Consider the following 14,055-nt stretch of genomic DNA (forward strand, 5'->3'; position numbering starts at 1 on the left):
TTCCCTGGGACAGAATTTTTTTAAAAAAAGATTTATTTATTTATTGGAAAGTCAGATATACAGAGAGGATGAGAGACAGAGAGGAAGATCTTCCGTCCGATGATTCACTCCCCAAGTGAACGCAACAGCCGATGCTATGCCGATCTGAAGCCAGGAGCCAGGAACTTCTTCCGGGTCTCCCACACGGGTGCAGGGTCCCCAAGCTTTGGGCCATCCTCGACTGCTTTCCCTGGTCACAAGCAGGGAGCTGGATGGGAAGTGGAGCTGCTGGGATTAGAACCGGCGCCCATATGGGATCCCGGGCGTTCAAGGCGAGGACTTTAGCTGCTAGGCCACGCCGCCGGGCCCAGAATTTTTTTTTTTTTACCTCATTAATTTACTGAACATCTTCAGAGCTTTTACAGGGTGTGGAATACCAAAGCTATTCAACAAATGTGTACTGAATGTATGAGTTTAAAAAACTTGTTTTTCTATTGGAGTTTTTATCTTTTTCTTATGAATTCTTTATGTTGTAGCAATATTAGCTCTTTGACAATGTGTGGCAAGTATTTTTCTTAGAATATATCTATGGCTTTTTCTACTCATTTTTCCCCCTTATTGAAAACATATCTTGTGGGAGGGGGAGGCTGTTGTGGCATAGCAAACTAATCCTCCACCTGAAGCACCAGCATCCAATATGGGTGGTAGTTCAAGTCTCTGCTGCTCCACTTCCAACCCATCCCCCTTTAATGGATCTGGCAGGGGACGGTGTGAGTCTTTGGGCTCTTGTGTCGAAGTGGGAGACCTGGAAGAAGCTCTGGGCTCCTGGCTATTGCAGCTATTTGGGGAGTGAGCCATTGGGATGGAAAATCCTTGCTCTCTATGTCTGCACCTTTGTTCTCTGTAACTCTGTATTTCACATAATTAAACACAAATCCTTCAAAAAGGAAACAGAGCTTGCGTGCTGTGTGATAGATTTTCGTTTACCACTAGAGCCGTCTTTAATGCCAGGGTTTCCCAGCTGAAAGTGGCAGAATCTAATGCCTAGACATGACTTAGAAACCAGAGGAGGGCATAGGGAGAGTGTCCGTGCATCCCGGAAGCCAGGGGTTCTGCATGGAGGAGGAGGTGGGCCCGAGGAGATGGACTGCTCCCCACTGATTCTAACATGTTTTTTTGTTTTCCTTCTCATGTTGACACTTTTGGCTCAGGGTGCATCTTATAATCAGTTGCATCTCTCACCATTATAGTTGACACCCATCCTCTCCTTTTAGCGGTCAGTGTGTCTCCCAACTGACAGGTGTTAGACCCGAGAAATACAGAAGGGGATGGCTGGCCCTGCACACCCCTCCTAGCTAGCCCTAGCTCAGGCTCCCTGGATTCATTTTTTATTCCATAGAGGGAGCAGCTGGAAAGTACAAGTGAAAGAGTTGTCCCCCAAGTACCGGAGAGGAACTGGGGCAAAAGAGACACTAGAACTCTTATGCAGGCCCGGCACAATAGCCTAGTGGCTAAAGTCCTCACCTTGAACATGCCGGGATCCCATATGGTCACCGGTTCTAATCCTGGCAGCTCCACTTTCCCATCCAGCTCCCTGCTTGTGGCCTGGGAAAGCAGTCGAGGACGGCCCAAAGCCTTGGGGACCCTGTGCCAGCCTGGGAGACCTGGAAGAAATTCCTGGCTTTGGATTGGCTCAGCTCCGGTGTTGCGCTCACTTGGGGAGTGAACCATTGGATGGAAGATCTTCCTCTCTGTCTCTCCTCCTCTCTGTACATCTGCCTTTTCAATAAAAATAAATAAATCTTAAAAAAAAAAAAAGAACCCTTACGCTACAACATGAGGTGTCAGGGCAGGGCGTGCGGCCGCCTGGCTTTGGGTGGTCTGTATTTGGCTCAGGAGCATTTGGTGGTGTTGCCGCTGCCAGGCTGAATAGACCCGCTCACACGATGGTCAGGACACCCCAGAAAAGGCCTGGGAGTTCTTAAATGGCTCCAGTTCCCACAAGCTCCCCACCCCCTTGGCATGCAGCTCTTTTCCGTCTCCAGATCTGATCTGAGCCTGACCCCTGGGTCCATTGACTGCGAGGAAATGAGGGCACAGGCTTTGAACTCCAGGAGAGTCAGCATCCCCTTAAGATAATTCAGTCTGAGAACAGATTACTCAGGGGCCTGCAGAAGTGGGGGCCACATCTCTGCTGGGTAGAGGGCCTGTGGTCCTGACAAGGAGGCCAGGGGACATTTGTATTAGGGAAAGGGCACGGCTTTAATGTCCTCACCAACATGTACTTCCCTTAGCTTCTCCGCAAACTTTATTTATTTATTTATTTATTTAAAAATGCATGTGACAGAGGTCTTCGCATTTCCCAAAAGGTCATATCAAGAGCCAGAACTTTGTTCGCATGGTCGTGGGTGCAGGAGCCCAAGCGCTTGGGCCGTGCTCTGCCTTTGCTGGTGCGTTAGCAGGCAGCTGGACCGGAAGCAGGGCAGCTGGGACACAGTCAGTGCCCACAGTGGGGTGTTAGCACCGCCAGCAGACTTCATTCCCACAATGCTGACCCCTGCGGTTTGTTCCTCCCTCCCTCCCCGCCTTCCTTCTTTCCTTCCTTCCTTCCTTCCTTTCTTTCTTAGCTCCCAAGGGAGCTGGTTTGTGTGCTGTGTGAAGACGCATGGAAAACAAAAGCTATGAGGAACAAGCCCTGAGCAAACATTGTACTCCTTTAAAAAAAACCAAAAGATTTATTTTTATTCTTATTTTTATTGGAAAGTCAGATATACAGAGAGGAGGAGAGACAGAGAGCAAGATCTTCCCAACCATTGATTCACTCCCCAAGTAAGCAGCCACAAAGGTCAGAGCTGGGCCAACCTGAAGCCAGGAGCCTCTTCTCTTTTTTCCTCGCAGGTGCAGGGTCCCAAAGCTTTGCGCTGTCCTCGACTGCTTTCCCAGGTCACAAGCAGGGAGCTGGATGGGAAGCAAGGCTGCTGGGATTAGAACTGGTACCCATATGGGATCCCAGTGTGTTCAAGGCGAGGACTTTAGTCTACAGCACCAGGCCTGACACTGTACTCTTGATCTAGGGTCTCCCAGCTTCCAGCATTGTGACAAGTAAAATCCGGTGTTTGTAAAATCATCCCGCATGAGTATTCTGTCATAACAGCGTCACAAATGGGCTCAGACACTTCGTGCTTGGTGTCCTGGCACAAAATACTTTACCAGGTGACATGCACCTGGAAATATAGAAGCCATCCTAGATAGCTGGAGCCTCAAGAGATTTAATTATGGTATCTGATGCTTTAAAAACCTGCTGGAAAGGCTAAAGGGCCAGAAGTCAGGGAGCAGGCGTCAGCTGCCACGCTCACTGGTGGTCGGGGGACAGGGACCTTGCCACTCCTGATTCTCTGGTCCAAAAGCTCAGTGAGGATTAGACAGCCAGCAGCAGGAGGGGGACCCCCACGGGGGGCTTTCAGGTGGGTGTGAGGCCCTCACATAGCCCGTGTCCCTTTGGGTTTCTATTTATTGCTGAGTATCTGTCTTCGGCTGGGTGTGTATCTGAGAACCCTGGTGGCAAAAAGAACCTGGCATACGTCACCCAAAAAGAGTCCCGCTCCATCCTGCACTTACATTCTCATTGGCAAGCCACTGTCCTGCTCAGAGCTGGGCATTCCAGTCTACTGATTAACCGCACCCCACCCCAAACCCACTGCAATCACATCCTCCCTAGAGGGGACCTTTTGGGGACCCTTCAGCCCACTTACACTGAAACCAGTGGTTGTCCTGTACCCCGGGGAAGCCTTTCCTTTCCCTCTGGTTGAAAAGCCAAGACTGGGCCTGACGCAGTGGCGCAGTGGTTAAGGTCCTCGCCTTGCACGCCCGGGATCCCATATGGGAGCCGATTCTAATCCCAGCAGCCCCGCTTCCCTTCCAGCTACCTGCTTGTGGCCCGGGAAAGCAGTCGAGGACAGCCCAAAGCTTTGAGACCCTGCACCCGTGTGGGAGACCCTGAGGAGGTTCCTGGCTCCTGGCTTTGGTTCGGCACAGCATCGGCCGTTGCGCTCACAGATCTTCCTCTCTGTCTCTCCTCTTTGTATATCTGCCTTTCCAATAAAAATCTTTAAAAAAAAAAAACGAAAAAGAAAAGTCAAGGCTGCAGACTGGTGATGGCTGCAGAGCAGGCAGCGCTCTCTGCAGGTGTCTGCCTGCCATAGCAGCTGCGCACCCCCGAGCACGCTGGAACATTCCAGACACTGGAGGAGTTCGAGTCCGGTCCTGTACAAAGCACGAAGCACCATCTGCAGCCGTTCCATCTGTCGTGAAGAACACTAACAACCCACTGTAGGGTCCCAGCTGCTGTCCAGTTACAGCCAAACCCTCGGTGGTTCCATTCCCCTTCGCTTTAGCAGAAGAAACAAAAATTATGTCACTTTGAAAACCAGATGTTGGGCCCGGTGCGATAGCATAATGGTTAAGGTCTTCGCCTTGAACACGCTGGGATCCCATATGGGCACCGGTTCTAATCCCGGCAGCTCCACTTCCCATCCAGCTCCCTGCCTGTGGCCTGGGAAAGCAGTCCAGGACTATCAAGGCCTTGGGACCCTGCACAGGCAGGGGAGACACGGAAAGAGGCTCCTGGCTTCGGATCAGCACAGTCCCGGCCGTTGCGCTCACTTGGGGAATGAATCATCAGATGGAGGATCTTCCTCTCTGTCTCTCCTCCTCTCTGTATATCTGCCTTTCCAGTAAAATAAATAAATCTTAAAAAAAAAAAACAAACAGATGTTGATAAAAGATGGTGGGTATGAAGAAAAACATCTCTATTACAAATTTTCTTTTAAGATTTATTTATTTTTATTACAAAGTCAGATATACAGAGAGGAGGAGACGAAGAGGAAGATCTTCCGTCCAATGGTTCACTCCCCAAGTGAGCGCAACGGCCGATGCTATGCCGATCTGAAGCCAGGATCCAGGAACTTCCTCCAGGTCTCCCACGCGGGTGCAGGGTCCCAAGGCTTTGGGCCGTCCTCGACTGCTTTCCCAGGCCACAAGCAGGGAGCTGGATGGGAAGCGGGGCTGCCAGGATTAGAACCGTGCCCATATGTGATCCTGATGCGCTTTCAAGGCCAGGACTTTAGCTGCTAGGCTACCACGCTGGGCCCAGGGGTTAGTATTCTTGTTGCACAGAATGGAAGACTCCGGCCAACTGAAGAGGACTTGACTTGAAAAGAAGCTCACAGAACTCCCAAGGGGGCTGGCTGGCTGATGAATCGGGCCAAAAAACCATGGAACCATCAGAGGATCTGGGCATGGGCCAGAACTGGTAGAATTGTCTCCAGACGTAGTGCAGAGGGGACTGGCTGCAGCCTCCAGCAGGGGTTCCTGCGGCTCTGCCCGCAAATCAGCCACAGGGAGTCCAGGTCTGCGTGCCTAATGGATCCTTCCAGCCTTCCATGGATAGCTAGGGAGAGGTAGCCGGCACAGCCTGTCCAAAACCAGGTGTCTGTGTCCCACAGGTGCCCCCTGGCGTGTGCGAGTAGAACTGCAGCTGCCCAGGCCAACTGTGACTCAGTGACCTCTTCAGCCATTTCTTCGCTTTGTACGCAAGGAAGCAGGAAGAAAGACAACAGCTGCAGGTGCGCTCATTCATACCCACCCCTCAGACACCACTGCTTCGCGCTCACGAGGCGTTCTCCGAACACTAAGTGTTTGACGGTGAAAAAGATATTATATCTTCCAGAATTGACTCGGATTAAAAGTGGTTGCTTAATGGGCGCCGGTTCTAATCCCGGCAGCCCCGCTTCCCTTCCAGCTCCCTGCCTGTGGCCTGGGAAAGCAGTCGAGGACGGCCCAAAGCTTTGGGAACCTGCACCCGCGTGGGAGACCCGGAAGAGGCTCCTGGCTTTGGATCGGCATAGTATCGGCCCGTTGCGCTCACTTGGGGAGTGAATCATCGGACGGAAGACCTTCCTCTCTGTCTCTCCTCTCTGTATATCCGCCTTTCCAATGAAAAAATAATAAAAAAATAAATCTTTAAAAAAAAAAAAAGTGGTTGCTTACCCATTGCAATGACAGCATGTTCCGTGAGAGGAACAGAAGCCTTCCTCATCGGTGCGGTGACTCAGGCGCATTCTTGGCAACCAGACTCAAGTCCAGACGAATATTTATCTTACTCTCTTTCAAAATCCGAAGCTCTGAGAGAGGGCGAGAGAGAAAAAGCAAGGCAACAGGCACGTGCTGTGTGCAGAAGATGTTCAAAAGGCCAGCCAATAAAAAAAGAAGAAGGCAATCAGTTTGGAGCGTGTGCACCTGTTTGATGAGGGAGTGTCCGATCAGCCATAACCTAGGTTACTGGAACGGAACAGGCAAGGTCACAGCTTGGTCTTGAGACAGTCAAGGAAGGAAGGGCTTCACAGGAGGGACCTAAAAGATCAAAGAAAGAGGGAAAGAATAGATTCCACTACACCTGAAGACAGAACACCCTTGATTAGCATAGGATCAAAAGGGGAGTTAGCACCCTTGATTAGCATATTGCCACAGGATGCAGCCATAACAGTTATAACAGCTTTTTGGCTAAAAAACGGTAACAGCAACATCAGCTTTTAAGCTCCCATTGATATTTAACAGTAACTCCCGCAGAGGCAGACAATGCCTAAATAGATTACAGAAATCTCAGCGGGGTTGTCAGGTGTCCTTGCAAAGGGAGGCGGAGCTGCATTCAGGTGTTGTAGAGACATCCGGGCCCTGCCACACAGCAGGAAGTTCCTTGCGGCCCTGCCTGCAATGGAACGATACTCTTCACACCTTCCTGTCTTCCACATCCATCACACGGACCCCAGCACGCCCGGGTGCAGGGTCCCAAGGCTTTGGGCTGCCTTCCCACGTCACAAGCAGGGAGCTGGACCGGAAGTGGAGCTGCCGGGATTAGAACCAGGGCCTGTAGGGAATCCCAGCGCTTGCAAGATTGAGCATCTAGCCATGGAGCCGTCGAGCCCAGCCTGTGGACTTTTTCTAAGAATACTTTATTTTACTGATTTTCAGCCGAACTGTCTTCCTTTTTTAGTTATATAATGGGATTCACTCATTCATTTAAAGGAATTGCAGGAAGGGCGAGGGAGAGATCTCGTATGCATCGCTTCATTCCACAGATCCGCGGGCTTTTCCCAGGCAGGCGGCAGGTCCTCGTCCCTCCGCAGGTGGGGATGGCCGTCCTGGGTGCAAGACCTTGCTTCTTCCGCAGCACAGCAGGCCTCAGCATTGAACAGAAACGCTTCTTTCCGCTGCTCCCCTTGCCTCAGAGCCCCGCCATTCTTCTCCCATCGGATTTTGCTCGCAAAGAACGGGCAGGCATGTCCTTCCCGTTTTGCCCTTAGAAAGTGTTTCATCTTTTGACATAAGAGGACGCCACTCGCAGCCCATTTCCCCTGAGGAAGCATTACGTCATCAACCAACGGCCCGCTCCGACAAAGAGCACTTCCGCCCGAGGGCCCGCCGGCTCACGGAGGCCGCAACGCGCAGGCGCGCCCGACGCGGGCTCGGGTGCCGCACTCGGAAGTGCGCCTGCGCCGGGCGATGCCCCGCCCCCACCCGCCGGCCCGCTATAAAAGCTCGCGCCTCTCCTCGCGAGAGACGTCGTGCTCATGCTCGCGGCCGGGGTCGGAGGTCAGGGCGATCGTCTCGCGGGCCGGAGAAGGAAGATGGCGGTGGAGTCGCGCGTTACCCAGGAGGAGATCAAGAAGGAGCCGGAGAAGCCGATCGACCGCGAGAAGGTGAGGGCGCCGGCGCCGCGGGCGTCCGGGCCGACGGGGCAGGCGCGGCCCGGGGGAGGGAGGCGACGCCGCGGCCGCCGTCCTCCAGCGCCGCCTCTGCCTCCCGCAGACGTGCCCGCTGCTGCTCCGGGTGTTCACCACCAACAACGGCCGCCACCACCGCATGGACGAGTTCTCCCGCGGCAACGTGCCGTCCAGCGAGCTGCAGATCTACACCTGGTGAGCGCGGCGGGCCGGGGCGGGCCGGGGCGGGCCGAGGGGACAGGGCGCTGGGGGCCCATCTTGGCACGGGGTCGAGAGTGGACAGGCCCCACCCCACCCAGGGTGCGCTGCTGTGACTGCTTCCTGATACTCAGATAAGTGATGCAAAGAAGTGACGGAGTAGGCACACACTGCACATTCCGCAGCCCGCGCGTCGGGGCCTGCAGACCGTGGTGAGGGTTCCGGATGCTCGCGGAGTGCTGCCCGCTCTCCTAAAGAACGTGCCTGTCTACTGGGAAAGCCTTAGCAGGTCGCCAGCCCTCGCTCGGGTCTCCTGTTGGCTGGTGTGTGGTGCAGACTGACCTGCTGGCCGCTGACCTCTGCTGAGCCTCCGGGCGCCTGGGTCCTACAGCCCCGTCTGCAGTGCTGCATCCCGGTCCTCGGGGTGGGCCGGCCCCGGGTTGCACCCCGTCCTACAGCCCCGTCTGCAGAGGTGGGCGCCCGGTGTTGGGGTAGCACGCAGCTGCCTCTGCCCGTCTCCCCGAAGCAGCAGTGAGACGTGGTTCCCAAGGCTCAAAGGTGTTAAGTGGATGGGCCGCCGGCTGGCAGGGCAAGTGTCCCGAGAGGTAGGCTGGTGTCGCGGAGGTTGGAGGTGTGCTGTGTGTCTTCTGTGCTTAAGTGGTTACTGAGAGCGTGGTCTGGGTCACCCTAAGTCAGGATTCCACCAGCTAGAAGAGATGTGGAAGGTATTTATGGCAAATACCTGGCTTGTGTGGTTGTGGGCTTCCGTTCTGTGGGGTGGCTGGATTCTCCAGAGCCCACATTTCTTAAAGGAACCTTAGCTCTGTGCCCAAGGCCTTTCAGCCGAGTTAATCAGGCCCCCCTAAATTGTACGGGACCGTCCCTGATTTAAGGTCAGCTGGCTCTAGGCTAATGACGTGGATGAGCTTCGCCTAGGTGGTTATTGTCTGGTTGGGTGACTGGGGCCTGCGGCTTTGGAGGGTTAACGTGTGGTACTGGGCCTCACCATCACCTGGCAGACACCTCAGCCCCAGAGGGCGCTGCTGGCATACTCTGCGTGGTGTTCCCGAACTGTGGGCGAGCTGTCGGACAGCCGCCCTGGCCCTGCAGGCCCTGGCCTGGGAGGGCGGTCCTCGGGAGGGAGCCCTAGGGACCCGATGCCTTAGGTTCATTGTACAGGATGCGAGCACAGAATAAATGACGAGGAAGTTGGAAAATGCACTTTAGATACATGTTGGGTCTTCCTGGAGTTTGTGGGATGCCCGCACTTTTAAAACTTTCACATCGAAATAAACTTAGCTTTTAGAACTGTTTATTTCGATTCACTTGAGAGGCAGAACGAGGCCCAGGTGCCTGCAGCGGCTCAGCTGAGGCAGGCTGAGCGCTGAGAACGCACGGCCCGTCTCTCTTGGGAGCAGTCGGGGCCAGCTGCTGCAGCCGGAACCGCCGCCCCCCCAGGGCCGGGGTGAGCACACAGCCGGAGTGAGGCTGCAGACAGCAGCACTGAGCCTTGGCACAGGTACGCCTGGCGCTGGGCCAGATGCCCATAAAAACCTTCGTGTCATTTTCCAGGCTCTTTCTGAAATGTACCTGTATATTGTCATAAATGTACATTGTGATAAGTATTCACTGTATCGGAATGACTGGAAGATGTCAGGAGGTGGGTGAAGCCACACCTGACGTGCTAGTGTTGGCTGATTTGTGTCCTGGCGCTCCCGGCTGCGTGCTCGGAAAGCAGCAGAGGACAGCCCTACTGCATGGGCCCCTGCACCCATGGGGGAGCCTCAGGAGGGACCCCGGGCGCCTCATTTCAGAGCAGCCCCGCTACTGCCGTTCTGCTGTTCGGAGAGTAAGCCGCTGACAGGCTTGCTTCTGAAGTCTCCAAGACAGAGGCGATAATTCTGACTTCAGAGCTTATGTCCGTGTTGGAGTTAAAGCTGTGCAGTTCCTTCAGTTTCACTTTTTGTTGTTAAAGTGAAATTTTTATTAAATGCGTATCCTTAGAGTAGGAATTACATTTTCTGTGTGGTAGTCTTCACACGAACAATATGTTTGCTATATTGGGTACTTTTTTGCCTTTACTATTGTTTTGTCTTAAAGCATAAAGAGAAGCTTTGGTCCCCATGGACCATCGTATTAAGCCGCCACCTGTGGCACCAGCTGGTCTGAGTCCTGGCTGCTGGTGGACGGGGCGGTGTTGGAAGAGGGCCCAGGTAGCTAGCTGCTGCACTAAGGCCAGGCCTGGGGGTGGGGAGTGTGGGGCTGGGTCCTTGGCCAGGAGCCAGCCTGCACGGGCCATGGAGGAGCGTGTCTTAGCAGTAATGGGAGACGAGCACTTGCTGTGCAAGGCCACCGCCCCAGTTCCTGCACGTGGCTCCTGACCCTGCGCCTTTTTTCCCCCCCCCCGCTCTTAAGATGTAATTGGAAAGGTAGAGTGCGACCTTCCGTCCTGTCGCGTCCTCCAGGTGGCCACGGTGGCCTGTGCTGTGCCCAGCGGGAGTCTGCAGCTCCATCCCAGCCTCCTGCAGGGGTGACAGTGGCCCCTTACGCAGGAGCTAGATAGGAAGTGGACCAGTGTTACATGGATGTCGGTATTCACCGACTGCCACAGGTCATGCCAATCCCCCAACCAAGCTTCCCAGTAGGCACCTCGGAGGCAGCATGGATGACTGAAGATTGGGGTCCCAGCTTCTGACTTGGGTGACCCAGTGATTGGAAGGTTCCCCCTCTCCCCTACTTCCTTTCAAATAACATTGCAATTAAAAGAATGACTAAGAATGAAGTTCTTGTATTAAAGTTAGGTGGTCCCTAACAAGGAAAAGGGGCATGTGTAATTAATGTTGTTTGGCAGTTTCCTGATATATTACTGACTAATAAAATGTAAATGTTTTTTTCCCTCTGTAAAAAAAAAAATACAGGATGGATGCAACTTTGAAAGAACTGACTAGTTTAGTAAAAGAAGTGTATCCGGAAGCCAGAAAGAAGGGCACGCATTTCAATTTTGCAATTGTTTTTACGGATATTAAAAGACCTGGTTATCGGTAGGTAGCATCTCATTTTTAATCCCTTTGATTTTTGTTTCTGTTACGTTTTAGCTGGTAGGAATAGCCTGTTTATTCCTTTAGTGGGGCGTATGAGTTTGTATCGTCTTACTCTCTGGCTTAGTTTAACATATAGCTCTTGGATTTGCTAACCGGGTCTAGGATGACGGAGCCAACCCAGGCTCGTCCTTGTTGTGTGCTGGATGATGTCACTGCTCTGTGGCCCACTAACGTTTGTTTGCTTTCCGGCAGCGTCAAGGAGATTGGCAGCACCATGTCCGGCAGGAAGGGGACCGATGACTCCATGACCCTGCAGTCTCAGAAGTTCCAGATAGGAGATTATTTGGACATAGCCATCACGCCTCCGAATCGGGCGCCACCTCCTTCCGGGCGCATGAGGCCGTATTAAATTTACAATGCTGTTTCTTCATTTGATTTTTCAGTCAGCTATGTAAAATAAGCTTACTCCTTTCCTTGTTTGATTATTGCCAGTAAGCCTTTAAATTCTAAGCAAGTTGTTATGCATCTATTTAGAGAATTTGGATTTGCTATGGTCTGAATATTAGTAGTACGTATGTTTCAACCCCTTCTGTAAAATATAAAGAAAAGTGCTCTTAGCATTCTGTGTCACTGCTGTTCAGCGCCCGAGTGTGGGAGCTCAGGGGAGCAGGGTTAATGTCCTGTGGAGCTTTTCCTGAGTAGGGGCTAGGCAGCTCTGAGTCTCAAGGGGCAGAACAAGAAAGCCAGGGTGTCCAGTGCGACCAGGCCTGACATGCTGCTGGTACTTAGAAGGGGGAACCTTGAACAAGACCTTGGGGAGTGAAAGGTGCCTGCATCGGGATAGCTTGGTACAGTGACAACAGTGTAGAAGGTGCCACACGAGGGCTTTCTGCTTTAAGAGGAGGGAAGAGGGCATTTTGAAGGTAAGAACCCGTTTAGAGGAAACAGGAGCCAGAAATTAGGGTGGAAAGATTGAGCTTGAAGACCTAAAAGCGGACAGAGAACTGATGGCATCTTAGGCTGGACAATGTCAAGGCCATACCAGAGTCTCGGCATGTCCCAGTGCTTCTGGATTGTGAAGATTAAATATTAAGCTCAGAGCAGTGCCAGGCAGATGACAGATGACATTCTAGTTAACTTAGCCATGAGGAACAGTTTAGTCAAAACTGCAACTCTGTTTCATGGCACTATTATAGACTTATTTTGAAGTTTATAGACTATCTGGTAGGGTATGGTAAGCCTGATCGCTTTTTTAAATCTATTTTAAAAATTGAAGATGTGTCCCCAAACAAAAATGTATGTGCTGGCAGTGATTCTCCAGTTGCACTGGGTTGTACAAACAAAAGCCCTTTCAATCTAGTAATTAAGGTAATGTCCTGTGGCCGAATTCATCAGCAGTGGCAAAGATGTGTGTTTGCAATCTGGACCTGCTGTCTTTTCAACACTGTAGTTTGCCTTGAGCCCAAATGATCGATTCCGACTGGGTAGGCCAGAGTTTTATACCCATAAATGTAATGCAAACTTACTATGTTACTATGCAGATTAAAAGGGTGAGACCAAATTACCCTTGCAAGCCAGTTCCCCATAGGATGTGAACCCTCACAAGGCCTCACCTATAAATTGAGGTTGTTCTCTTAAAGTGGTTTGGCTGGTTTGTCAAAATCCTCTCTTTGCTTGGTTACAACATGGAGTTTTTCCTTCGAAGATCTGAGTCATCCGCTGGAAGTGCCACTGTGAGAGGCTCTCCAGTGGCCATTACTGAATTTAGTGCTGAAAGTGAGAGACTTGTACTTAATCTTTGTCTGCCTTGGCTTTGGTAAGTAAGTATGGGTTTGGGGAGTAACAGCTGTTTCTTCTAATAGCAAATAAACAGTGACCTTACTGGTGTCTCCCTCAATGCTTTAGCTTACCTGCCCTCCACGGTTTTAACTGGCTCACGGGTATTTTCAAGTTGAGATTTATCTCTTGGAATGAGCTGTAATTCACGCCATGTCTGTGTCTCTTCAGTTTTCTTAGTGTATAGAAACTGGGACTGTTAGCACTAATCGCTCACTAGGTTTTTTTTGTTTGTTTTTTAAAGATTTACTTTTTATCGGAAAGGCAGGAGAAGAGACAGAGAGGAAGATCTCCCGTCTGCTGAATGGATGGTCAGAGCTGAGCCGATCAGGAGCCAGGAGACTCTTCTGGGTCTCCTACATGGGTGCAGGGTCCCAAGGCTTTGGGCGGTCCTTTATTGCTTTCCCAGGCCACAAGCAGGGAGCTGGATGGGAAGTTGGGCTGCTGGGATTAGAACCGGCGCCCATATGGGATCCCAGGTGTAATCACTGGGTTACTGCAGCCAGTTCCTGGCTGCTTTGCTGATATCTAGGTTCCTGAAGTGTCTTTATTCTGGTAGAAATGATTGATTACACGGCTATCTTGGGAAAAATAGGACCCCTGCCCCCACACCCTATCACTGGTGCAGAAATCCCCAACAGGAAAAAGCCAGAACCTGATAGCAATTTCAATACGCAGCAATCCTTAGCTTGGGACTTCTGCGCAGACTTCAAGGTCATATGTGTTCCCCAATGAAACAGTGCTTAAAGGAGCACCTGCCGGGCGTGATGCCAGTGTTCGGGAAGCAGCAGCTCTTCTCAAAGGAAAACGCCTCCCTGGCCTCCCTCCTTGTGCCATTGCTTGTCCAGAATTTTCAAGCCTAGCCGTGGAATCCCAGTTAGAACCCGTCATTAAGAACGTTTTTCAGGGTTTGATGAAATTAAGACACTTTAAAATCCATGTAGATTCTAAGGACACTGGAAGCTGTCAGAAAATTTAGCAATATTCGTGATTATTTTAAACCCCCTTATAACTCAACAGGGAATACAATGAATTCTGTGTCTATTGTATGTGCCAGGTGTTCTGGCCTGATTCTGAAGAACCATCTATCAGATGGCATATGTGCTGCCAGAGCCATCATGTTGCATGGTAGCTGACGATGGCTTGGGCGCTGAACTTGTCTCTGGATGTGGAGTTGTTAGCGCCTGGACTGAGGATCTGCATCTGTCAGATGGTTCTTC

The 14,055-nt window shown here is 51.8% G+C and overlaps 1 protein-coding gene across 1 annotated transcript; it reads left to right on the forward strand.

Moving 5' to 3' along the window:
• Positions 1-7,607: 7,607 nt before the first annotated feature.
• On the forward strand, positions 7,608-11,616 carry SAP18 (Sin3A associated protein 18). Its single transcript, XM_040988367.1, has 4 exons — positions 7,608-7,736; positions 7,846-7,955; positions 10,877-10,999; positions 11,252-11,616. The coding sequence occupies exons 1-4, from the start codon at positions 7,608-7,610 to the stop codon at positions 11,406-11,408; spliced, it is 519 nt and encodes a 172-aa protein (XP_040844301.1). The 3' UTR covers positions 11,409-11,616.
• Positions 11,617-14,055: the final 2,439 nt, after the last annotated feature.

This window comes from Ochotona curzoniae, unplaced genomic scaffold (assembly GCF_017591425.1).
Source record: "Ochotona curzoniae isolate NIBS_2020 unplaced genomic scaffold, NIBS_Ocur_1.0 contig_4838, whole genome shotgun sequence".
NCBI classification, from domain to species: Eukaryota; Metazoa; Chordata; class Mammalia; order Lagomorpha; family Ochotonidae; genus Ochotona; species Ochotona curzoniae.

Coding starts and splice junctions, on each gene's coding strand:
- SAP18 (XM_040988367.1), top strand. CDS start 7,608: ATGCTCGCGGCCGGGGTCGGAGGTCAGGGCGATCGTCTCGCGGGCCGG. Junction 7,956..10,876: donor GAGCTGCAGATCTACACCTG/GTGAGCGCGGCG, acceptor AAAAAAATACAG/GATGGATGCAACTTTGAAAG. Junction 11,000..11,251: donor ATTAAAAGACCTGGTTATCG/GTAGGTAGCATC, acceptor GCTTTCCGGCAG/CGTCAAGGAGATTGGCAGCA.